At 34.0% G+C, this 26,334-nt stretch overlaps 3 protein-coding genes and 1 non-coding gene across 6 annotated transcripts; 1 reads left to right on the forward strand and 3 right to left on the reverse strand.

The window, feature by feature from the left end:
• The first annotated feature begins 38 nt into the window (after positions 1 to 38).
• On the forward strand, positions 39 to 110 carry TRNAP-UGG (transfer RNA proline (anticodon UGG)). Its single transcript has one exon. It is a non-coding gene; the product is annotated as a tRNA-Pro (tRNA).
• A 1,588-nt stretch (positions 111 to 1,698) lies between these two features.
• LOC111021924 (putative phospholipase A2 homolog 1) lies at positions 1,699 to 6,183 on the reverse strand. Of its 2 annotated transcripts, none has more exons than XM_088128016.1 (5): positions 6,047 to 6,183; positions 4,478 to 4,669; positions 4,200 to 4,239; positions 3,971 to 4,090; positions 1,699 to 2,177 (listed from the first exon to the last, which is right to left on the reverse strand). In XM_088128016.1, exons 2-5 carry the CDS (start codon positions 4,583 to 4,585, stop codon positions 1,999 to 2,001), a joined length of 447 nt encoding a protein of 148 aa, XP_087984142.1. In that variant the 5' UTR covers positions 4,586 to 4,669; positions 6,047 to 6,183; the 3' UTR covers positions 1,699 to 1,998. The 2 variants fall into 2 exon arrangements, with proteins under 2 accessions (XP_087984142.1, XP_022154743.1); XM_022299051.2 differs by having other exon boundaries at positions 6,029 to 6,169.
• Positions 6,184 to 6,214: 31 nt separating this feature from the next.
• On the reverse strand, positions 6,215 to 8,379 carry LOC111021925 (uncharacterized). Its single transcript, XM_022299053.2, has 3 exons — positions 8,222 to 8,379; positions 7,349 to 7,555; positions 6,215 to 6,561 (listed from the first exon to the last, which is right to left on the reverse strand). Exons 2-3 carry the CDS (start codon positions 7,528 to 7,530, stop codon positions 6,375 to 6,377), a joined length of 369 nt encoding a protein of 122 aa, XP_022154745.1. The 5' UTR covers positions 7,531 to 7,555; positions 8,222 to 8,379; the 3' UTR covers positions 6,215 to 6,374.
• Positions 8,380 to 9,468: 1,089 nt separating this feature from the next.
• LOC111021939 (pentatricopeptide repeat-containing protein At2g15690, mitochondrial-like) lies at positions 9,469 to 22,038 on the reverse strand. 2 transcript variants are annotated; one of them, XM_088127282.1, is made up of 9 exons: positions 21,763 to 22,038; positions 21,570 to 21,641; positions 21,070 to 21,159; positions 20,377 to 20,636; positions 20,050 to 20,178; positions 19,185 to 19,311; positions 19,012 to 19,084; positions 18,709 to 18,758; positions 9,469 to 11,980 (listed from the first exon to the last, which is right to left on the reverse strand). In XM_088127282.1, the coding sequence occupies exon 9, from the start codon at positions 10,912 to 10,914 to the stop codon at positions 9,526 to 9,528; it is 1,389 nt and encodes a 462-aa protein (XP_087983408.1). In that variant the 5' UTR covers positions 10,915 to 11,980; positions 18,709 to 18,758; positions 19,012 to 19,084; positions 19,185 to 19,311; positions 20,050 to 20,178; positions 20,377 to 20,636; positions 21,070 to 21,159; positions 21,570 to 21,641; positions 21,763 to 22,038; the 3' UTR covers positions 9,469 to 9,525. The 2 variants fall into 2 exon arrangements, with proteins under 2 accessions (XP_087983408.1, XP_087983407.1); XM_088127281.1 differs by lacking the exons at positions 20,377 to 20,636; positions 21,070 to 21,159; positions 21,570 to 21,641; positions 21,763 to 22,038 and having other exon boundaries at positions 19,204 to 19,311; positions 20,050 to 20,281.
• Positions 22,039 to 26,334: the final 4,296 nt, after the last annotated feature.

The following is a 26,334-nucleotide window of genomic DNA, read 5'->3' on the forward strand; positions in this document are numbered from 1 at the left end:
TTGGTTAAATATTTTAGTTTTGACTTCCTTTCAAATTCGGGCGTTTGGTCTAGTGGTATGATTCTCGCTTTGGGTGCGAGAGGTCCCGAGTTCGATTCTCGGAACGCCCCTTTCTGGTTTCAATCCTATTTTATCATTCCACGCACTTAGTTCCTTTGTGTATATAAATTAATGCTTGTTTTTAGGAGAAAAAAAACGGTTATAAAAATTAATACTTGATAACAAAGTTAATCTTAAAATTTATAAAGGATTTTATTAGTATTTTATTTATTCATTTAAATACTGGGTTTATTATCGAGTTTTAGAAATTTTTTTAGTACAACATGTGGGGATGGGGATTTGAACTCATGACTATTTGGTCAGATGCCTTAACCATTTGAACTATGCTCAATTTAACGAGTCGATATTTTGAATGATAAGAAGTGTGACATATAGTCAATGCGAGCTTAACTCAAGGGGCAAAACATCTAGTTTATTTCCTAAAAATCGAAGGTTCAATCTTTCATTTATATCTTTGTTGTAGTAAAAAATAACATGTATACCATTTATGAATACTCTGATTGCAAATTGGTTTTATTTAATTTTGTGGGAGTGCATTAATTATCAAATATGTTTAATATTTTGAAACAAAAATTCTATCCTATCAATTTTGACATTTACGATTTACTCCGTTTTAAAAAGGACGTCTAAATTTGAGATAAGAGATTTGGATAAAGATTCATTACTTTTTTTGTTTTTTTTTTTGTTTGTTTTGAAAGAAAGTTCCTTATATCTTTTTAACAGTATATAAATACTTTTTATTTAGTACGATTGTATATGAATACGTAATCCTACTAGTCTTATTAAAACTAGAACATGCAATGTACCGTACATGATACATCTTAGTGTAAGAATTTGAGTATATATCTACCATCTATATTGATCTCCAAGCGATATTGTCACTATTGCACCTCCAATAGACTTGTTAAAAACTATAATAATGTTGGAAGGTACTCCATTTATATTATACTTTATAATAAAATAACAATATTACAGACATGCAATATCCAAATAAATTATGCTACACCACATAGCTTAATATGATATTAACATAGATAAAAATGAAAAAAAGAAAATGTAGTGAGATTCTTATCTCCATGAGTGTCGTCTATATCCAATCATATCATTCCAAATTAATATAACATATAATCTAAGACACCGAGGCGAGCTTGGGGCAATCTCCATCCCCGTCCAGCATAATTGGATTTTTATTTTGATTTGTTGAGATTATATCTAGTTTTTTTGTTTTAAAATGATTTAATTAAAAAAAATAACCCTTTTTATAGAATATAAGATAAATATGTATAATTAAATGCATATGTTGGTTGGTTTTTCCATCCAACAAATCTTTAATGGTTATAAAAATTAAAACTAGGGTGGGAAGAGAAACGGAAAGGAATTTGAGGTTTTTAAAATTTGATAAAATATGAATTAAATTTAATATATTAATAATATTATTATTATCAAAATATTAAATGGAGACCCCAGTTTGACTTCGTATCAGGGCAGGTACTCACAGGGATCGAGTCCCACGAGGTTTTTGTCATTCCTACCGGAATTCATACTTTGACATCCAGATTTGTAATTTATTTTCATTTTTTAACAATACCCTTAAAAAATCCGTTGAAATTTGAAATAATAAAGAGATGGAAACAAGAATAAGAATCAAATGGAAGTCTGACATCAAAAGATAATTTTCGAGTCTTTAAAAGATACACAACTGTTTCATATACAAAAGAAGGTGGAGAACCAAAATCTAAGAGCTAAGAAGCCTCAAACATGAAATAATTTGGTATATTGGCATCTTACTTTCCCTAGTCTAAAAGCTACTGAATATCTTAAAATGTATATGGTCCAAATTGTAGCTAAAGAGGGCAAAAATGAGGATCAAATCTTATTTCAATTAATAAATCAGAATCAGTGGTGTTGTGACGTTTTACCATCTTGTTTGGATTGGATTCAGAGCTCAAGCTTTGAGTTACCGAGCTGGCTGAACACGATGGCCAAATCCATGCCTTGAACCATGATGGGAACAGCTGTGGAGTAAGGGCACTCCTCTGAGAAACCAGCCTTCCCAGATTTCTGCACTTTCTTAATACAACTCTTGAACTTCTCATGACATTTAATATTTGTTAAACCTGAAAAACCCACATGATAGAAGGTTATTGGTCTTAAAACACAACATACTAAACAGATGACTTTCAAGTTCCAACTGTTATTAATCCTCCCAAAGTCTAATGAAACTAAACAAAACACGATAGACCAACTACTGCAAACCTGAACAAATAGATGTAATGCCACAAGTTTCAAATATGCAATTTCTCAGATAAATCGCAGATGTCTAAGATGCAAACACTGGTGCCAATTGGCCATGCCTTAAAATCATCCAATTTTATATCTAATTTGCAGTTCAATAATTGCCTGTAGCCTGTAGGCCAGTAGCTTCAGCAATCCAGTAACAAACAGAAACATGCTATGTGCATGATGGCAATAACTGAATTATTCATAACCACTTACTGATATAATCCACCCAATGATCGCCATTACGATGGCTAAACAGTAAAGTCCTTGCTGCAACATGCATTTGGACGGACTAGTGAGCGACAGTTTGTAGACTACTACGAAATTGCACGAAGGATTCTACTCCAAAGTTGCAAAAAAATTTTTAGACTATTTCATTAATTCATTCTAGTATACCCCGTATAGGCATTTTGAAGATGAAAATCAGCCTCTACATCCTGGCAGTACAAGGAAGCACATCAAACCTGAGGTATCCAGAGGCTGGCATTTATAACAATAGAAGAACTTTGGGAACTTGAAAGAATATTTTGCAGCTAAGAATAGCTAATAATGAATTTTATTTATTCATTTAATTCTAGTGGGTTATTTATACAAGGATAAGTGTCCACAAGTGGCATCATTTGTGCAGTATAGTGAACACAAGCTAGTGGGATACTGTTTTCTCCTTTTTGCGAGTTTAGCACACGATATCAGTCTATCTTCGATAAAGAAATAAACTGGGAGGACTCAGGTTTAGAAGACCAACTCATTATCCTCTCTACCATTATTAGTCTGATCAACCCAGCAAATCACAAGAAGGGACTGAGCTATTTGACATCAGTTTTCTTGTATGGAAGCAGATATTGTCTTTGGTTTGGTTCATATAGAATTCACTGATAGATGTGGGTAAGGCAGAAATTGGAGGCTTGGAGTTTGAAGACATACGGCCATCTCGTGCTAAAAAACAGAGGCAGATTTTAGAAGGCTAACGCACCTAACTCCCAGAATTTTGCTACTTCAGAGTTTCGTTGAGAAGCTGAGGATCGTTGGTCACTTTAAACTAAATTTGAAGCTGAGGATCAGGTGTTCAAAACCTCCTTTGGTTGGCATGAGCGTCCTTGATTTTTTAACGGGAATTTTATTGGAGACCATAAATGATTTAAGGGGCATAGAGAAAAAGGGGAAGCCATCCATGGCCCCCCACTCACCGTTGACACCTCTATCCATAAAGAACTTGTTAAGCCATTTTCGCTTCTTCTATTCTACCTCCCATACCTGTTTGATACTGATTATTTGTTTTTAGATAAGAACCTGTTTGATACTAATTACTAAACGCAATTTTTTTGGTTTGTTGACAACTAGATCCTGCTCCCCCCCCATGCTCGGCAGATAGAAATTGTGGTTACATGTTTGAAGGTCTTTTACAAGGTGTGCAGTAGAAAACATACAAATAATGCCAAAAAAAAAATGCTCATTCAACAAGAAGATGCCCAGATTTCACCCGATTCGCGGCATTCGCCTCACAGTAACTAAAAACTAAACCGGATTATAGATCGATGGGTAACATGACGAGCAAATTCTCTACGCAGAGAATAAATGCGAATCAGAGAAAGGGCACAATAAGATAATATAGCTATAGATAGGCAATGACCTTTTCTTTCAACACATTCGTCATGAACTTTGCAACAGGCATCAAGATCATCGCAAGGCTTTTCACCAGCACAACCCGTCCATCCTACTCCGCAGAACTTTCCGTACCGAATCCCAACAGCTAAATTTTTTAAAATGAAAGAACGAAATTAATGTGCGAGTATAAACTAAAAGTAATAATAATAACAATAGAAGACGAATTTCAAAGAAAAAAAGTAGAATATTCTCACTATTGCAGTTAATTGCGACACAAGTCCTGCTGCATTCAACCTATCAGCCAACAAAAATCAGACGTTAACAACCAAATCGTCGAACAGAAGCCAAACAAACTCAGATTCTTTCACATCACGCGAAGGTTGTGGTACGGAATCATACGAGCAATAAAGGAACAGAAAGAAACTCGAGATCCAAATGAACGAAAATAAGATCTCTAATTCTCCCACATAACTTCTGAAAAATCACGTAAAGTCCAGATTTCGAATGATTTGCAGAATAAGACGGGCATTACCCGAGATTCATTGGAGGAACACTCGGAGACGACGCTGAGAAAAAGGAGGACGAGGAGAAACGGCGATGAGAAATGCTTGCGAATGGGAATGCTGGGGTGACGGACCATCTCCGGTCGGCTTTTTCAGATTTCGCTGCGAAGTTATTCTATGGCGTGTCTCCGTCGTCTCGTCCGGCTCCCGTCTGGTTGACTCTGCAATATGAAGATAAAATATTTCTTCGATTGGTCTGCGTCTAAAAATCGTTGTCTTCTTATATATATAATCACCATTTCAATGCTTACGAGGGAAGTGACAATTTTTGTTTTTCTTTTTGAGAAAAATATGTTTATTCAAAGTTTTTTTAGTACCACTTAGGCTATGCTCGCTTTCTTGAATTGATATTATGACGGGACATTCTTTATACTTTTTGTTTTATCTAAATTTGTCTAATATTAGCTAACATATGCTTGATGCATAAAAAAAATTAAAAAATATTATTTTTGTACAGAAATGAAGGTGTAGAGATTTGAATGTTCAATCAAAATAAAAATTACAGGTGACTTTAACATTAAGATGCTGTAAATATTGTATATTAATAGAGATAATTAATAATATTTATATCATAGCATTTTAAACTCCCTAGATACTTTAAAAAATCATTTTTGAGAAATTATACACAAGTTCTCATTAAAAATAAATTTATAATATAAAATACTTTAATGGTAAATATTTTGTTAATATTCTCAATTAAATCATTAGCATATTAAAAAGCAATATCAATAATCAAATGAACACTTACTTATTAATATCATACAAAATTCTATGAAATTAATCGAGAGGTAGAAAACTAGTTGAAACGCTCTCCAATATAATAGAAATGGTATCAAATTTCATTGTTAGAAAATATCAAATATAACATGTTTTTAAGAAAATAAAATAAAATCTCTCTCTACAATATTCTCCAACCAGTCCACGTGGCACCCTAGAGTGGAACCCAACTTCATCCGTTACGCTGACAACGAAGGATGAGCTCTGACTTGGAACGATTCACGGGCTCCTGCCTAATTGTTTTACAAAATCAAAATATTTTACTTTTGAAAATTTTCGAGAGGAGAGGGGAAAAAAATACCGCGATAAAATTAAATTAGATAATTGATACACGAATTATAGGGTGAATTCCAATTCTTCAGCCATTACAATTGCTTCGACATTTCAACTCATTAACTCTTTGATTTGAACAATAAATTTGGTCCAAACTTGTAAATAATTTATTAGTCTTATCTTTTTGTATAAAAGAATCATCTTAGTAATTATCATGAATTATTAACAACAGTCTGAATCCACTCCAAACTAAACCCAACCTACTACAAATACAAATACTTAATCATATAGAATATAGATACTTGTTCAAGTAAATCAACAAAATAAATACTTTTATACGGTTCATGTGAAATATTTTATAAAAAGTTAATGGTAACAAAAAGTTATAAAAATTATAATAAAATATCAATAAAATTTGGGAACCAAAATAGTAGCTAGTGGGTGAAAAAAGAAAGAAAGAAAGAAGATACCTGAGATAGCATATATACCTCTTGTTCTACGTACAACCTGCAGATCATCTGGTAAAATGTTGCAAGAAAAAAGCTGGAAAGTTGCAGCAAAAGCTATATCTTGAATGGACAAATTAGATTTCCAGATCAGAATTAATAGCTGGATTTATCAAGAATGTGTGTCAATTAAAACAATGCTAAGATGCATTATGGTCCCTCGAAATTCATGGATTATTATTAATCTATCAGAGTTGCTCACAGAATTCTCAACTTCATAATGGAAAAAAAATTGTATGCGGAGTACCCGCGAAAAGAAAGGGGAAGTCGACATCGTGAATATCCCTTTGACAAATTACCAAGGCCATTCTCAGACATAATAACCTGTGAATGTAAAGCCCCTTCCTACGATCTCACCGGCGCAGAACCATGCAAAGCACTCTAGCCCAAATAAGGCGGCAATGCCAGCATCTTCAACTTTCAGCTCCTGCCTGTTCTTCCATAAATTTTTGACGTAATCAAGTTCTTTCCAGAATGATTCGCAACGACCTGGGATGCTGCATAATCAGCGTAGTTGAAAAGGTCAGTGGTAATACAACGGTCTAATGGTTAGGGCAGATAATGATTAAGTATTGCTGATAATCAAAAAAACTCAATACAAAATAAAACCAGTGCAGCAATAAAACCGGTAAGGGTTCTGCTATCATATTTATTTGTATTAAAAGGCTAAAAGGTAAAAGATTATGTAGCAAAATACACGAGGGATTTTGAATATCAAAGGGATTTTAGTGTAAAAATACAATGGCTCTAAAGGCTAAACAGAAAAATAGAGGCACAAAATATCACATACATAACCGCTATAACATTATAATACATTATCCAACAGATGGGGAAAATTTAGTTGAGGTAACACAAGTTGACCCTGACACTCACGAATTGGGTAGGAAAGATCCATTGGCACCTTTTTTTGGCATCTTAATTGATTAAGGAGGGATCCATTTTCGTGTCTATGGAATAATCATTCTACAAATGGAAATAGTTGAACGACATTACTTGGAATCACTCGTTCAACAAGAGGTAGAATTAGAAACAATTTAAAAAAAAGTTTTAAAAGAATCCAAAAATTGATGAACAGGCAAATGAAGACACAACCCACACAGTTATATTGGTTGGATACAAGTGCAAGATACTCAAACTAAGCTAATGGACATTATATATATCCTAAAAGAACGTTGAATTTGAATCATGATAAGAACACATAACATGAACACAGTATAAATTCTTCCACAACCACATTAACCAAAGGAAAAATCTAAATATAACATGAGTATTGAAGGTAATAACCTAGCAAGCCGAGTATACAACAATTGCTTTGAAAGCAAGTTGCATTTTTCCACAGTAGCAGGTTCTTGGATGTATTGCTTGTTCTGCTCCAATAATTGCTTATAATAGGAACACCCGTGCTTCAAGGCAAATTGAGAAGCTTGAGTGGCCTTGGATTGCAACTGATGCAACTTGGAAGCCATCAAATCCAAAATAAAGCTTAAAAAACTGCAGCAAAGACACCAAATTTAGAGAAGACATACTTTTCAATCAACGCAGGAAACAATAACATATTTATCAATCTTAAAGACTGAGGAAAGCTTAGTAATCACACATTCATAACACTTCCAAAATAATTTCTTCAAGAGATCTAAAAGCCCACTGCTACGTGTCAAAAAAATCTTCTGAATTAAACACAAATCAGCGTCTAATCTAGCTGCTGAAGAGCAGGCAAAATGGAGGAACAGACATTCTGCTACTGATACGCACAGTCCACAGATAAGATCCGGATAAACCATTCCGCCCCAAATCACATCATTTCCTCCACAAAACCAAGCAATGTAAAAATTTCGTCTGGTCGATTTTCAAAACAAAAAGTGCCTCAATAATTCATTTCTCCAGACTAGTCTGATAAAATACCAAAACCCTAATCAATTTCCAGCATCCGATATTAGAAATCACGATTCAAAACACACACATATCAACCGAAAACGAAAATTTCATCAAACTATTCCGCAAATAAGGCGAAATATCACAGAGTAGATAAGGAGATCGTCGAGAAACGAGAAAAAAAGGGCAGAGGATACAGGAAAAGGGCAGAAGGAAAGACCAGAATCAAACGCGGGGGGAAAGCTACAAATCCAAAAGAGAGTAGAGAATGTGAAGGGCGTTCACCTTCAAGAGACGATGACGGAGGAATTTGAGAAATGTAATAGAAGTGTGTGCTTCCTCTCGCTGGTAGTTTGAGAAAGGCGAGCTGCGAGACTGCGAAAGAAAGAGGGAGGGAATTTCAATGCACCCGGCTCTGTTTGCCCTCGGCCCATACCAATTTACCCCGTTTTAAAACTGATAGGGCTATTCTCGTAAATGTGACCGACAAAAAACAAAAATTGTCTGTTGAAGTTGAATGTGAACCAATTATAAGGGGAACATTACAAAAATAGCACACAAAAAAACATGGATTTATTATTTTTATATATAGAGTATCAGGTTTAAAATATTACAAATGAAATTTATACAAGTGAGACCAACATAAATGTGACGTTAAAAAAACAAAAAGTAATGATATTTTTATAAATATATATTTATTTTATGTCTTTTAGTATACTTTTCATTATCTAAATTTTGGCTAAATGCAATTCACTGACAAAATCACAATTGCTAACGTAAGCTTAGCTTGGTCAAGACATATTGCTCATCTTAACTCAATAGAAATTGACATATGTTTCTGATCAAAAGATTATGAGTTCGAATCTTCCGTCTCACTTATTGTACTAAAAGAAACACCTTGATCAGTAGTAAGAAGATTCGTGTTTAATAATTATAGGACGAGCGATTGTATTATCAACATTTAGGATAGTTATATGTAAGGTGTATGAACCATGATTGTTGGTCTCATAGTTTTGACTAAAAATTTTCTTGTTATATGAGATATAATTCTTACCCTTATAGTTCGGATTTGGATCCATAGGTTAACGTGTCCATTATTTTAGTGAAAAGTAATCAAACCATATGTTAAATCAATTTGAGCACAGTACAAACCACATTCTTTTTCACCCTTCAATATTCCTCTCTCCCCCCCTCTTTTTAATGAGAAATTTTGCTAGATAATTATCCTTTATTAAGGATCTAAATAAGTCTTCTATTGGAGGTTTAAACATCAAGATTCAATTGATTTATCTCTGCCATAGTAATTAAATGGGTTCACACAAGGGTTTAGGAAACGAAAAACAAATCACATAAAAAAAAGTCACCCGAGTCAAGTTTCCTCAGTTATATCAAGTATAAAACTAAAAGATAGACACTTCGATTTGAAATCATTTTGTCAACTTCAGTCAATTTGGTGGCCGAGTTTGCCAAGTTTGTCATAAATGATAAAAGTAAGACCAAGGATAGACTAGAAAAGGAAAAAGCAAATCAAGTAAATCACCAAAGAAGCCCAAATACCAATATCTTACGATATGATACAGTCAATATATTTACCAGTAATCCCCACAAGAGCATTTGCCATCTTTAAAGTGATGAAACCGCTTATTATCTCTAACAATCAACTCTCTCCCAACAATCTTTGACATAATCTTGATTGCGTTATGGCAGTCACCGCAGATCCGAAGATTCTTGATGATCCTCAGCGTCGTTCTCGCTGGCGTACTGATCAATCCATAAGCAATGGCCAACCGCTCGCTATGGTACTGCAAAGCCTGCTGTTTAGCCTCTTCATCAATGTCATGTAGCACATATCTTGTATCTGGCACATACCCTGCTTCTCTCATTTGTCCACTCAATCCCTTTAGCTTCCCTTCACCCTCTTCCTTGTAAGGCATTGCACATCTGAACTCCCTCACCCTCTCCTTCTCTTCCAGCATGTTGGTAGCTGATTGCTTCTTTGGTGGAGGGATTGGTGGCGTGGTAGCTGTGGCCACGATGGACGGGTCAAGAGCGAGCATCAACTCTTCAGCTCGATCTTCAAGCTCCATATCTCCATGGATTCTAGCATAGTTTCTCAGGGCATCCCAGATCATGATTTTGGGGTCAATGGGCATTTTCTCAATGAACTCCACTGCTTCGATCAAATGGCCAGATTTCCCAAGAACGTCAACAACTCCTAGATAATGCTCCATTCCAGGATTGGTTCCGTATTCATTTTCCATCGAATTAAAGTAAAATATACCTTCCTCCACAGCTTCGGCCATGGCACAAGCTGCTAAAACCACCAGAAAAGTTTCTGAATTTGGCTGCAATCCCACCTTCTTCATTTGCTCGAACAAAGCCACCCCATCATCTCCTTCCCCGTTCTCTGCATACCCCTTGATCATCAAATTCCACGTCCTTATATCCCTGTCAGGCATTTTTTCAAACACCCTGCGTGCATCTTTCATACAGCCACAACTCGAGTACAATTCAATCAACTTATTGTTCAATTCCACATCACCACGAAACTTGGTTCGTTTCAACAGCCCGTCCACTCTTCTTCCAGCATCAAGCAACTTTAGATTCCCACACGAATTCAACAAAGCAGTAAAAACACCATAATCGGCATCAGCACCATGGCAAATATATTCCAGAGCATCCGTTACCTTACCCTCCTCGCATAGAGCCACTAAATCCGCAGTCGACGGAGGACTAAAAACTGAATTGCTCGTCTGATTCTGAGACTTGGAGAGAGCGTTCGTCGTGCACTGGCCGTCGTACCGACGAGCCGCCTTCCGATTACGGGCATTGGAGAGAGCGTTGATGCACGAGGGCGTCGGCCGGAAGGATTTGGAGCAGTGAGAAGGGGAGAAAGCGGAGGATCTGGAGCAGTGAGATATGAAATTGGGAGAGATAATGGAGTTTGGAGCGGTGGGAGAAGGAATCGAGGAAGCCATTGCTGTGCTGTTTTTGTTATCTTAAAAGGGAGAAAGGAATACAGAAGATGGCCAAGAGATTTGGTGAGAGAATAATGGTACATGAAAAATATCTTCATAACGATTTAATCCGTCCATTTAAAGTTTAAATTACTATCTTAATACATAGCAATTTTTTTACTAACATCTAAAATTAGAGTTAGTAAAGAATTTAATAAATTTGTATATCAGATCGATAATTTTTTTTAAACCATTATAAACTAAACATGTTTACATAATTAAAAAATCACTTTTTACTTTTTAAAAACCATCTTATTATTTATTTTCATTTTTTTTAATCGCTCAATACCTACGGCAAAGGAAGAATAAACTCTAAACACTGTGCATGCAATTAAAATAGTTTGCGGTGTTTTTGAACGCCTACAGGTGACAACTTAGCGCAAAAATCTCAATGACAAAAAAAAAAAAAAAGTTTTTGATTTTATTAAATAATAGAACTATTAAGGAAAAAAATAAGTTATAAAATGAATGGATTTTATTTCTAAAATATTACCTTTGATTTTTAAGATAAATTTTATTTCTTATATAGCATACTCCAACGTAAGATATATTTTTTCTTCCGGACATTTATCAATCTATTATTCTTCTACATCCTATTTTTCAGACTAATAAATTTCTCTGTCAAACTCATCTCTTTCTCTATCTCTCTAACATTTTGTTTATACATATTAAATAATGTTAAATTTTGAAAATCATACCCATTAGAATTAAAAAAAAAAAAAAGAATAATACATCCAATTTTTATAATAAAAAAGTTATCAGATGTGTGTGAAAGAACACCACTAGTGTCGCCTCCACCTCCAATCCAAATTTCGATCATTCTAATTTTTCAACAGAAATTGAGCAGAGGAAACATGCAAAGTGGGAATTCAACATAATTGTCCAAACAAAAAACTCAAAACTAATACAAGAACCGAACCAGAAAAATGAAAATTCAAAAGATTGGCAAAATATATACACATCAGGTGAAATCAGGGAAAATATGATTAAATTAAAGAAACAAAAAATTAAAATAAATAAGTCCCTCCTGCAAAAAAACAGTATTTTTAATGTAATATATACAAAAACAATGTAATAATAACCAAAGCCTAATATTTCTATTTTCTATTTTTAATAAATTCATTAACAAAACTCTTTAGACCCAATTATATACAAACTTAAAAACATATAAACAGGAGTAATAAACTTATACTAATAGAAAAACAACACTTCCTTGAAGCTTCAAATAAGAGAGAACAAAAGCAAATTTCGGAAACGTATTGATCAAGCAAAAAACAGTATTATAATCCTAAAAAATACAAAGACGAGTAAAGAAAAAAAAATTAAAGTCAAAATTAATTGTAAAAACAAGAATTCTTAAAAGGATTGGGTAAAAAACAACAATAAAGATGAGCAAATCGTAGAACAATTTCTGACCCTAAACATCCATTTTAGAATCATACAAAAAGGTGCAAAAATAAAAAAAGATAAGATGAAAACTAGTTGGTGAATACACAACAAAATTTTACAACTGCAAAATCATAACCATTCCTAAAACGTCAAACGAGAAAGAAAATCTAGGAAAAATAATATGGAATACAGTAATAAAGATAATCCAATCTAAAAGCAATAAAACAAAGTTCTACACCCAAAATTTGTTCGAAAAAGCAAACATTATAAAGTAAAAGAAAAAATAACAATTCCTAAAAACTTCAAACAAGAGAGAATAGGAACAAACTTAGGGAATAAAAAAACAATAGGCTCGACTGCAGCAATATGACCACCCATAACGTAGGACCATTTAAAAGAATGTAAAGAAGACTGAAGAAAATAAAATGGAAATTTGTAATTCAATACAGATCAACCAAGTAAAAATAGAACATAATAGGAAAACAACACTTCAGAATCCATAACGTACCGTTTTAAAAACAGAAAAACAATAGTAAGAGAAAAAGAAACAAAACATTAAAATATTACAGCATAATAGAAAAAAAAAAAAAGATAGGAAAAACTTAACAAAAATAACTACCAAGCCATTTGATCCTTCTAGAAAATCAACGAAGACTCCAAAGAAATAGAAAAAGATATACTGATAAAACACAAGGCTAAATGCCGCTGAATTTGAAGTATATAGAACGACAAAAAGTAAATGGAATGCAACAATCAAAATAAATCAATAGTATATAAGAAAACAGTTAAAAACTAAATCGGAAGACATTTCACAAACAAGTAAATGGATAGATCGTAAGTAAACAGGCCTCTCAAAATATTAAAGCAACCATGAAATATAGAAGCATCTAGCATATCGAACACAACAAATCAAATGTTTCAAATTATTGATTATGAGAAGAAAAGCATCAACTACCACAAGACTTGTGAGGAGAAAAATGTAGATATCATTAATAATGAAGACCATTCAGTCTATCAAGTTAGGTAAATATAAAATGACAGTGAATATAAGCAATTGCCAACTTGTGCAGCTAAACCAGTTAAGGCATATACTAGCATGAGTTATATTTCTCATATATATATATCCTCACCCCTCGTATCGTTGAACTAAAAAAAATAACCCATATAGTTGTATTTCTTAAAAAGAAATTTTGCAGATAATTATAAGCTCAACAAATAACTTGGTCAATGGTCCCATTGAGGTAACCAATATTTGGGGACAAATGCTTCTATTGATGTATTTGATATGTAGGGACAATGGTTACATCGAACACAACCAATATTTTTGGGACAATGGTCCCATTGAGGTAACCGATAATTGGGAGAAATGGTTCTATTGATGTTATTCGATATTTAGGGACAATGATTCCATCGAGGCAACCAACGATGCCAAATATTTCGGGACAATGGTTCCATCGAGACACCCAATATATCAAGACAAATGGTCCCATATAGGCAACATGAGACAAATGGTTCTATCAAGGTATCAAATATTAAGGGACAATAGTTCTTTTAAGGCAACCTATATTTTGGAACAAATGGTTCAATCGGCATAATTGATATTTAAGGACAATGGTTCCTTCGAGACAACCATACTCCCTTCTATTTACTGCTTGCCACATCACCAATGTATTAAAATGTAGCGAGGTCCATTCCTTCAATTATTGTATAATGAAAGGTAATGTGGTACTCCAGCAGTACCATAAATTTTCCCACATTTTGGCATCTGATATTTAGGGACAATGGTTCCATTTGAGGTAACCGATATTTGGGGACAAATGGTTCAATTGATGTATTCGATTCCATCAAGGAAACAAATATTTCGAGACAGATCGTTCAATTGAGGCAACCAACTTTTCAGGACACTGGTTCCTTCCATTGACACAACCGATGATAACCAATATTTCGGGATAATAGTTTCATCGAGACACCAATATTTCAAGACAAATTGTCTCATATAGGCAACCAATATTTTGGGACAAATGGTTCTATCGAGTATAAAATATAAAGAGACAATAGTTCTGTTAAGGTAACCAATATTTTGGGACAAACAATTCTATCGAGGTATCTGATATCTAAGGACCATGGTTCCTTCAAGGCAACCAATATTTTAGGGACAATGGTCCCATTGAGGTAACCGATATTTGGGGACAAAGAGCTCTATTGATGTATTCGATATTAAGGGACAATGGTTCCATCGAGTAAACCAATATTTTGAGACAGGTGGTTCAATTGAGGTAACCAACTTTTCGGGATACTGACTCCATCGAGGCAACCAATGATGCTAGATATTTAGGACAATGGTTCCATCGAGACACCCAATATATCAAGACAAATGGTCTCATATAACCAACCAATATTTTGGGACAAATGGTTCTATCAAGGTATCAAATATTAGAAGACAATAGTTCCTTTGAGGCAACCTATATTTCAGGACAAATGGTTCTATCGAGGTATCTGATAATCAAGGACAATGGTTCCCTCAATGCAACCTATTCAAGGACAATAGTTATTTCGAGGCAACCATACTCTCTTCCATTTACTGTTTGCCACATCACCAATGTATTAAAAATGTTGTGGGGTTCATTCCTTCCATTTATTGTGCAAATGAAAGGTAGTATCGCACTCCCGCAATACAACAAAATTTCCCCTATTTTGGTATCCGATATTTAGGGACAATGGTTCCATCGAGAAAACCAATATTTCGAGATAGATGGTTCAGTTGAGGCAACCAATTTTTCGAGACAATGGTTCCATCAAGGAAATCAATGATAACTCATATTTCGAGACAACAAATATTTCAAGAAAAATGGTCTCATATAGGCAACCAATATTTTGGGACAAATGGTTCTATCGAGGTATCAAATATTAAGGGACAATAGTTCCTTCGAGGCAACCTATATTTCAGGACAAACGGTTAAATTGAGGTATCTGATATTTAAGGACAATGGTTCCTTCAAGGAAACCTATATTTAGGGACAATGGTTCCTTCGAGGCAACCATACTCCCTGTCATTTACTACTTGCCACATCATCAATGTATATTAAAAATGTTCTAGGGTCCATTCCTTTCAATTTATTGTGCAAATGAAGGGTAGTATGGTATTCCCGTAGTACCCAAAATTTTCCTCTATTGTTGTATCCGATATTTAGGGACAAAGGATCCGTTGAGGTAACCGATATTTTGGGACAGATGGTTCTATTGATGTATTCGATATTTAGGGTCCATCGAGAGAACCAATATATTTCAAGACAAATGGTCTCATATAGGCAAACCAATATTTCGGGATAAATGGTTCTATCGAGGTATCAAATATTAAGGGACAATAGTTCCTTTGAGGCAACCTATATTTCGCAACAAACAATTAAATATATTTAAGAACAATGATTCCTTCAAGGCAACCTATATTTAGGGACAATGGTTCCTTCGAGGCAACCATACTCCCTTTCATTTACTACTTGCCACATCACAAACGTATATTAAAAATGTTCTAGGGTCCATTCCTTTCAATTTATTGTGTAAATGAAAGGTAGTATGGTACTCCCGTAGTACCCAAAATTTTCCTCTATTGTTGTATCCGATATTTAGGGACAAAGGATCCGTTGAGGTAACCGATATTTTGGGACAAATGGTTCTATTGATGTATTCGATATTTAAGGACAATGGTTTCATCGAGGAAACCAATATTTCGAGACACATTGTTCAATTGAGGCAACCAACTTTTCGAGACACTGGTTCCATCAAGGCAACCAATGATAACTTATATTTCGAGACAATGGATCCATCGAGACAACCAATATTTCAAGACAAATGGTCTCCTACAGGCAACGAATATTTTGGGACAAATGGTTCTATCGAGGAATCAAATATTAAGGGACAAACAATAGTTCCTTTGAGGCAACCTATATTTCGGGACAAACGGTTCTATCGAGGTGTCTAATATTTAAGGACAATGGTTCCTTCGAGGCAACCATACTCCCTTTCATTTACTACTTGCCACATCACAAATGTATATTAAAAATGTTCTAGGTTCCATTCCTTTCAATTTATTGTGTAAATGAAAGGTAGTATGGTACTCCCGTAGTACCCAAAATTTTCCTCTATTGTTGTATCCGATATTTAGGGACAAAGGATCCGTTGAGGTAACCGATATTTTGGGACAAATGGTTCTATTGATGTATTCGATATTTAAGGACAATGGTTTCATCGAGGAAACCAATATTTCGAGACACATTGTTCAATTGAGGCAACCAACTTTTCGAGACACTGGTTCCATCAAGGCAACCAATGATAACTTATATTTCGAGACAATGGATCCATCGAGACAACCAATATTTCAAGACAAATGGTCTCCTACAGGCAACGAATATTTTGGGACAAATGGTTCTATCGAGGAATCAAATATTAAAGGACAAACAATAGTTCCTTTGAGGCAACCTATATTTCGGGACAAACGGTTCTATCGAGGTGTCTAATATTTAAGGACAATGGTTCCTTCGAGGCAACCATACTCCCTTTCATTTACTGTTTGCCACATCACCAATGTATATTAAAAATGTTACAGGGTCCATTCCGTTCAATTTATTGTGTAAATGAAAGATAGTATGGTACTCTCATAGAAAGTGGTTCCATCGAGGCAATCAATGATAACTGATATTTCGAGACATAGGTTCCATCGAGACAACCAATATATTTAAAGACAAACGGTCTCACATAGGCAAACCAATATTTTGGGACAAATGGTTCAATCGAGGGTATAAAAAATTAAAGGACAATAGTTCCTTTGAGGCAACCTATATTTCATGACAAACGGTTAAATTGAGGTATCTGATATTTAAGGACAATGGTTCCTTCAAGGAAACCTATATTTAGGGACAATGGTTCCTTCGAGGCAACCATACTCCCGTTCATTTACTACCTGCCACATCACCAGTGTATATTAAAAATGTACTATGGTCCATTCCTTTCAATTTATTGTGTAAATGAAAGGTAGTATGGTACTCCCGTAGTCCCCAAAATTTTCCTCTATTGTTGTATCCGATATTTAGGGACAAAGGATCCGTTGAGGTAACCGATATTTTGGGACAAATGGTTCTATTGATGTATTTGATATTTAAGGACAATGGTTCCATCGAGGAAACCAATATTTAGAGGCAAATGGTTCCATTGAGGCAACCAAATTTTCGAGACACTTGGTTCCATCAAGGCAACCAATGATAACTATATTTCGGGACAATGGATCCATCGAGACAACCAATATCTCAAGACAAATGGTCTCCTACAGGCAACCAATATTTTGGAACAAATGGTTCTATCGAGGAATCAAATATTAAGGGACGGACTAGTTCCTTTGAGGCAGCAATATTTCGAGACAAACGACTCTATCGAGGTATCCAATATTTTCCTTCAAGGCAACCTATATATAGGGACAATTGTTCCTTCGAGGCAACCTATACTTACGGACAAATGGTTCCATCGAGGCAACCAACATTGCGAGACAAAAGGTTTTATAGAGGTATCCAATATTTAGGGACAATGGTTCCTTCATAAAAAACCTATATTTCGAGACAAACAATCTTATCGAGGTATCTGATATTTAGGGACAAGGGTTCCGTCAGGCAACATATTTCAGAAAAAAAGGCAACTATTAAAGAACATAATTTTTTAAATGAAAATAATTAAATAAACTAATAATAATTGAAAATAAAAATTAAAGTTGTAAGTTGAAATGTGTATAAATTAAAAATGTTAAACAATGGGAAAAAAAAGTTAATAACGTATACATACAATTATATATAAAATAGAAGGAAAAAAATAATTTATAGCAATCATCAGATTATAAATTTAATTTATAATTACAAAAAAGCTCATATTCCCCTTCAGAAAATTAAAATTTAAAACTCAAATCTTATTTTCTTTTAAAACAAATACAAATTTTCAAAACTTTATGAAAAACCCCCTGAATAAATACTTCAAAACATAGTTAAAAAAATTTTCAATTTGGACTTGAAAAAGGTAGGAAGATATGCTAATAAAACATAAGGCCAAATTACAATAAGAACTAATTTAGTAAAAAATATAAAAAAAAAATATCACAGCCGTACAACAATAAAATAAGACCAATCTGAAAATAATAATTCCCAATCCATGGCATGGCATAACATTATAAAAACATATAAACAGGAGTAACGGTAAAAGAAAATAATAACTACTAATTTGGCAGAAGATTCAATTTGGACTTCAAAAAAAATAGGAAGATGTGCTAATAAAACATAAGGCCAAATTAGGCAGAAAAAATCGAAGCTCAGCGAATGAACAGAGGTTTACCGGAAGTATATTTCAGCCCCCATAACGATCTTGTAAAGGTAAAAAGAAATCTGGTGGAAGCACGCAACAAGATCATTATGCAATGTTAGGCACATTTTGAGACATTTAGCCACCGAGAATCAAATTAAAAAGAAAAAGCTATCAAGAGACTTCTTGGAACTATCATCCTGACAAACAAGCTGCACTTAACCATACCTCATGGGAATAGCGAAGGAGTTGATCATCTAATAGGATCGTGCTAGCTTTAGCAAGAGCTCAATTTAATGCAAATATCTCATGCAAAAACAAGAAATAAAATTTTACCTTCAAGCTCCACATCATGGAACAAACGCCCTTGATATCATCTAGGAATCATTCAGCTCCTCTCCTAATTTAGCTGATGTGTATTATATAGAAACAATAGGTTACCAACCTTTAATAATGTCATTGCAAGAACAAAAAAATATTAGAGAGCAAAAGAGATGAGACAAGAATACATTTGGAAAGTATATTTACTAGTATCAAGGCCTGACTTCAACTTCTATTTCAATAGCTAGAGGTGGCTTTTTGGTTCATCAGTTTATATGACCTCAATCTACACCAATCCTCCCCTGTCCTGAGAACCTGTAAAAAGGAAAAACATTACTTAAATCAAGTGATGCAAAAGCAATTGGGTTCCACAACACATGGAACTACAAATTCTTTGATATGTATATCAAACAAACAAAATCGAATTTAATTGAAAAACAAGAATCCCAAATAAATTAATAAAGATAACCAATCAAAAAATTAATTAAAAGGCCATCACTAGAAATAGAACCCAATCAAAACAACTACAATTCCTAATATCTTCAAACAGTAGAGAATAAGAACAAATTTAGGCGAAAAATTAGTCTAGAATGCAAACGACCAATCTAAAAACAATTTATAATCCATGGCATACCATTTTAAAAGCATATAGACAGGACTAAATAAAAATAAAGTGAAGAAATAATCCAAAACTACCAAAAATAAAAAAAGAAAAACAATAAAACAGAACGACATAGGAAAAAAAAACCACTTCTATGTCGGAAATCTTCAAACAACACATGTTCGTCCATCAATTTTTGCTGGCATTCAGATCATTAAACAATAATTCTCCACTAAAGTCTACAAAATAGTAATGTTCATAAAGTTCAGAATATAAGTTAAAAAGCATTATTCGCTCCAGCAGTCAATCTAATTTGGAACAAAGAACTCGTTAGACAGAAGCCACTAAATTGATCAAAATTCAGGAAGAAAACAGAACACCATTATATTCAAGGATGTCAGAATTGGGTCGTGGATAATTACTATTCCCGAAAGAGATGGAGGTACACTTACACTTCGAAAGGAAATCTGAAGAAATATAGAAGTGCTCCGATCTAGAAGGCAAATTGAGTCTATGGGATGGATACGCACCATCTCGCAATCACAACCGATCAAATTTGCCAGATAGTCGGGTCAGAAACCCTAGACAGTCCTCCAGAGCACAAAAGAAGGAGTGAATATAAACACAAAACCAGATACCAGATGGCCAAGAACGCGTCGGCAGAAGATGATGAAATTTCCGTCAAAGGAGGAAATGAAAATATATCAGATATCAGATGGCCAAGAACGTGTAGGCAGAAGCTGATGAAGATTTTGTCGTAAGAGGAAATGAAAATATACCAGATATCAGATGGCCAAGTACGCGTCGGTGGAAGATGATGAAGATTAATACGTGATGGAGAGGTGGCCATGGCGTTTACTACAAATAAAACTTCGTCGAGAACTGGATCCAAATCGCCATGCGCTGGTTAGGGTTTTGTACGAGAGCGTGAATGGAAGTCGTTTTGGACCGGGCCGTTACGTAGAGAGGATATAAGCGCGATTCCAACGGTCGGTCAAAAGGTCAAAGATGATAGCTCATCTCCGTAGGATCACGCAATCTGTAACCGTCCATCAAAGATATTCAGACAAACTTTTTTATAAAGGGGTTAAACATGATATTTGTTAATTATTATTCTTTGTCTTTATAAATGATAAATCAAATGTTTTAATGTATTTCTCGAAAAAAATAAGTTTAGATTCGATCATATCATTTCCTCAAAAAAAAAAAAAGAAAAAAAAACAACGACAAATATATTGAAAACTTTAAATCTATATAGTCATTAATTATTTCTAAAAACACGATAAAAACTATTTCTCAAACAAAATATAGCTTATCAATTATTGACGTTACATAATAAGGATATACATATATATTTTGCATAAAAAGGATAATTATTTATTCGTAGCAATCATTTTCCAGAAAGTACTGGCTTAAGCAAGTACTCAATTTTATACATATATCTCATGCAAAAACAACAAATAAAGTTTTACCTCAAGCTCTACAATGTTAAACAAGAGTCCTTGATGTGTCATCTCGGAATCATTCCATTGACTGACTTATTAGCTCCTTTCCTAATTTAGCTGATGTACATTATATGGAAACAATGGGTTACAACCTTTAATAATTGTCATTGCAAGAACAAAAATGAAAGAGAGGAAGAAATGACAAGAATATATTTGGAAAGTATACGATTTCTATTTCAATAACTAGACATGGCTCTTTGGTTCATCAATTTATATGACCTCAATCTACACTAATCCTGCTCCCGCCGATAACCTTTAAAGAGGAAAAACATTATTCTCGTCAAGTGATGCACTTGATAATGGATTCCCTCTAGAAATTACTATGCAAAATGAGATTCGATGAAAATATAAATTACTCACATTGGAATACTCATATTATGATTAGTTTAAATTTCTTATAATAGACAACACAATTTGATTAAAATTGAAATCAAACAAAGAGAAGAGAATGAAAAAGAAATTCAAACCTCTCCTTTGTCTTTGTTGCCTACAAATTCTATGTTTCTAGCACAACTTGAAACAGATTTCCTTCACCAGGACTGCCACCAAGTAGAATAAATTAACTTTTCTTTCTTCTTTCACATGTAAATATAGAAACCAAGAAGTACAATTAAAAGGAAGAAGAGAAGGAAACAAAAGAAACAAAGAATCTTCACTTACAAAACATTTCTTGGAGCTTGGACACTGTCAACATCTTCAACCATAAACATCTGTCCACAAACGTTGCCTCGTTTTCTCATGGTAATCTCCACATCGTTGTAGTGAGAATTCACAAGAGGGGAATAAAATCGCCCTATTAAAAATTGCCCCGATCGGAAACCTATACGAATTAAGAACTTAAAAAGAAAATGGATAAGAATTCTAAGAACTTAAAAATTGCCCAGATCAAGAGTGTGTGTTGTGACAATTAGCCCTCATTGAGAAGTAAATCCCAACTGCCAAGAATGTGCCAGTAGCCTACATGTATGAACGAACTCCAGCCTCCGTTCATGAAGTCGTCAGCTTATAACACGAAGAACAAAATTCTTTTGATATATATATATATATATATCAAACAATTAAAAACGAACTTTATTGAAAAAACAAGAATTCCAAATACAATAATAAAGATAGCCCAATCTAAAATCTAAAAACAAAATAAAAAAGTAACACTAAAAATAGAAGAACCCTCCCCCACCCCCACTTCTTGTGCTCCAAAAAAAAACCCCAACAGAAACAATAACAGTTCCTAAGATTAAGAACTTCAAACATTAGAGAATAACAACAAATTAAGGGAAAAAAATTTAGTCTAATACTACAATATGACCAATCTAAAAACAATTTATAATCCTAATACAAAAACAACACATCCTTGAAGCTTCAAATAAGAGAGAACAAAAGCAAATTTAGGAAACGTATAGATCAAGCAAAAAACAGTATCATGATCCTAAAAACATACAAATACGAGTAAAGAAAAAAAAATCGAAATTAATTGGAAAAACAAGAATTCTTAAACTCATTGGGTAAAAAACAATAAAAAAGATAAGCAATTTGTGACCCTAAACATCAATTTTAGAAGTATACAAAAGGGTGCAAAAATAAAATAAAATAAGATGGAAAATAGTTGGTGAATACACAAAACAAAATTTTACAAAGGCCAAATCATAACGATTCCTAAAACGTCAAACCAGAAAGAATAAGAACAAATAAAATCTAGGAAAAATAATATGGAATACAGTAATAAAGATAATCCAATCTAAAAGCAATAAAACAAAATTCTACACCGAAGAATTGTATGAAAATGCGAAAATTATAAAGTAGAAGAAAAAATAACAATTCCTAAAAACTTCAAACAAGAGAGAATAGGAACAAATTTAGGGAATAAAAAAACAATAGGCTCGACTGCAATATGACCACCCATAGCATACGACCATCTAAAAGCATATAAAGAAGAAAGAAGAAAATAAAATGGAAATTTGTAATTCAATACAGATCAACCAAGTAAAAATAGAACATAATAGGAAGATAACACTTCAGAATCCATAACGTACCGTTTTAAAAACAGAAAAACAATAGTAAGAGAAAAAGAAACAAAACATTAAAATATTACAACATAATAGAAAAACAAAGATAGGAAAAACTTAGAAAAAATAGTTGCGGCGTACACAACAATAAAAATAGATCAATCAAAAAATAATCTACAATCTATAACATACCATTTCAGAACACATAAACAATATAAGGACAAAAAAGATAAAAGAAAAAACAAAGGAAAGAATTAGGAAAAAAAAACTATATTACCGCATAGAACAATAAAAATAGATCAATTATTCCATGACATACAATTCTAAAAACATATAAACAGAAGAAAAGAAAAAAAGGAAAGCAATAACTACCAAGCCATTTGATCCTTCTAGAAAATCAACGAGATAGCAGAAGTTTCAATTTAGACTCCAAAGAAATAGAAAAAGATATACTGATAAAACACAAGGCTAAAATGCCGCTGAATTTGAAGTATATAGAATGACAAAAAGTAAATGGAATGCAACAATCAAAATAAATCAATAGTATATAAGAAAACAGTTAAAAACTAAATCGGAAGACATTTCACAAACAAGTAAATGGATAGATCGTGTGTAAGTAAACAGGCCTCTCAAAATATTAAAGCAACCATGAAATATAGAAGCATCTAGCATATGGAACACAACAAATCAAATGTTTCAAATTATTGATTATGAGAAGAAAAGCATCAACTACCACAAGACTTGTGAGAAGACAAAGGTAGATATCATTAATAATGAAGACCATTCATTCTATCAAGTTAGGTAAATATAAAATGACAGTGAATATAAACAATTGCCAACTTGAGCAAAGCTGAGCAAAGCTAACCGGTTAAGGCATATTCCAGCATGAGTTATATTTCTCATATATATCCTCACCCCACGTATCGTTGAACTAAAAAATTAACCCATATAGTTGTATTTCTTAAAAAGAAATTTTGCAGATAATTATGAGCTCAACAAATAACTTTGGTCAATGGTCCCATTGAGGTAACCGATATTTGGGGACAAATGGTTCTATTGATGTATTTGATAGGTAGGGACAATGATTACATCGAGGCAACTAATATTTTAGGGACAATGGTTTCATCGAGGCAACCAACGATGCCAAATATTTTGGGACAATGATTCCAACAAGACACCAATATTTCAAGACAAATGGTCTCATATAGGCAACCAATATTTTGGGACAAAGGGTTCTATCGAGGTATCAAATATTAAGGGACGATAGTTCTTTTGAGGCAACCTATATTTCGGGACAAATGGTTCTATCGGGATAACTGATATTTAAGGACAATGGTTCCTTCAAGTAAACCTATATTTAAGGACAATGGTTGGTTCCTTCGAGGCAACCATACTCCCCCTTCCATTTACTGCTTGCCACATCACCAATGTATTAAAATGTAGTGAGGTCCATTCCTTCAATTTATTGTATAATGAAAGGTAATGTGGTACTCCTGTACCACAAAATTTCCCCCATTGTGGCGTCTGATATTTAGGGACAATGGTTCCAATTGAGGTAACCGATATTTGGGGACAAATGGTTCTATTGATGTATTCGATATTTAAGGACAATGGTTCCATCAAGGAAACCAATATTTCAAGACAAATTGTTCAATTGAGGCAACCAACTTTTCAGGACACTGATTCCATCGACGCAACCCATGATAACCGATATTTCGGGACAATAGTTTCATCGAGACACCAATATTTCAAGACAAATGGTCTCATATAGGCAACCAATATTCTGGGACAAATGGTTATCGAGGTATAAAATACAAAAGGACAAAAGTTCCGTTGAGGTAACCGATATTTTGGGACAAACGATTCTATCAAGTTATCTGATATTTAAAGACCATGGTTCCTTCAAAGCAACCAATATTTTAGGGACAATACTCCCATTGAGGTAACCGATGTTTGAGGACAAATGGTTCTATTGATGTATTCGATATTTAGGGACAATGGTTACATCGAGTAAACCAATATTTCGAGACAGATAGTTCAATTGAGGCAACCAACTTTTCGAGATACCGATTCCATCTAGGCAACCAATGATGCCAGATATTTCGAGACAATGGTTCCATCGAGACACCCAACATACCAAGACAAATGGTCTCATATAGCCAAGCAATATTTTGGGACAAATGGTTCTATCAAGGTATCAAATATTAAGTGACAATAGTTACTTTGATGCAACCTATATTTTGGGACAAATGGTTCTATTGAGGTATCTAATATTCAAGGATAATGATTCCTTCAAGGCAACTTATATTTAGGGACAATATATCCTTCGAAGCAACCATACTCCCTTCCATTTACTGCTTCCCACATCAACAATGTATTAAAAATATTGTGGGGTTCATTCCTTCCATTTATTGTGCAAATGAAAGGTATTATGGCATTCCCGCAGTGCAACAAATTTTCCCCAATTGTGGTATCCGATATTTAGGGACAATTTCCATTAAGGTAACCGATATTTCGGGACAAATGGTTCTGTTGATGTATTCGATATTTAGGGACAAGGGTTCCATCGAGGAAACCAATATTTCGGATGGTTCAATTGAGACAGCCAACTTTTCGAGACGATGGTTCCATCGAGGAAACAGATGATAACTGATATTTCGGGAAAAGGTTCCATCGAGACAACCAATATTTCAAAACAAATGGTCTCATATAGGCAACCAATATTTTGGGACAAATGGTTCTACCAAGGTATCAACAAATATTAAGGGACAATAGTTACTTTGAGGCAACCTATATTCGGGACAAACAGTTCTATCGAGGTATCAGATATTTAAGGAACCAGGACCATGGTTCCTTCAAGGTAAATATAGGACCATTGTTCCTTTGAGGCAACCATACTCCCTTTCATTTACTGTTTGTCACATCACCAATATATATTATAAATGTTCCGGGGTCCATTCCTTTCAATTTATTGTGTAAATGAAAGGTAGTATGGCACTCCCGTAAACAATGGTTCCATCGAGGCAATCAATGATAACCGATATTTCGGGACATAGGTTCCATCCAGACAACCAATATTTTGGGACAAATGGTTCTATCAAGGTATCAAATATTAAGGGACAATAGTTCCTTTGAGGCAACATATATTTCGGGACAAACAGTTCTATCGAGGTATCTGATATTTAAGGACAATGGTTCCTTCAAGGCAACCTATATTTAGGGACAATGG

This window comes from Momordica charantia (genome assembly GCF_013281855.1).
Source record: "Momordica charantia cultivar OHB3-1 chromosome 8 unlocalized genomic scaffold, Mcharantia_2.0 BLBB01000008.1, whole genome shotgun sequence".
NCBI lineage: Eukaryota > Viridiplantae > Streptophyta > Magnoliopsida > Cucurbitales > Cucurbitaceae > Momordica > Momordica charantia.

Bases quoted from the DNA above. Each gene is read 5' to 3' on its own strand.
- LOC111021924 (XM_088128016.1), bottom strand. From the start codon at position 4,585: ATGGTCCGTCACCCCAGCATTCCCATTCGCAAGCATTTCTCATCGCCG. The intron at 4,240-4,477 runs GTAATGCCCGTC...GTTGGCTGATAG, and splicing joins GTTCCTCCAATGAATCTCGG to GTTGAATGCAGCAGGACTTG. The intron at 4,091-4,199 runs GTGAGAATATTC...TAAAAAATTTAG, and splicing joins TGTCGCAATTAACTGCAATA to CTGTTGGGATTCGGTACGGA.
- LOC111021925 (XM_022299053.2), bottom strand. From the start codon at position 7,530: ATGGCTTCCAAGTTGCATCAGTTGCAATCCAAGGCCACTCAAGCTTCT. The intron at 6,562-7,348 runs GTTATTACCTTC...CTGATTATGCAG, and splicing joins TTGTATACTCGGCTTGCTAG to CATCCCAGGTCGTTGCGAAT.
- LOC111021939 (XM_088127282.1), bottom strand. From the start codon at position 10,914: ATGGCTTCCTCGATTCCTTCTCCCACCGCTCCAAACTCCATTATCTCT.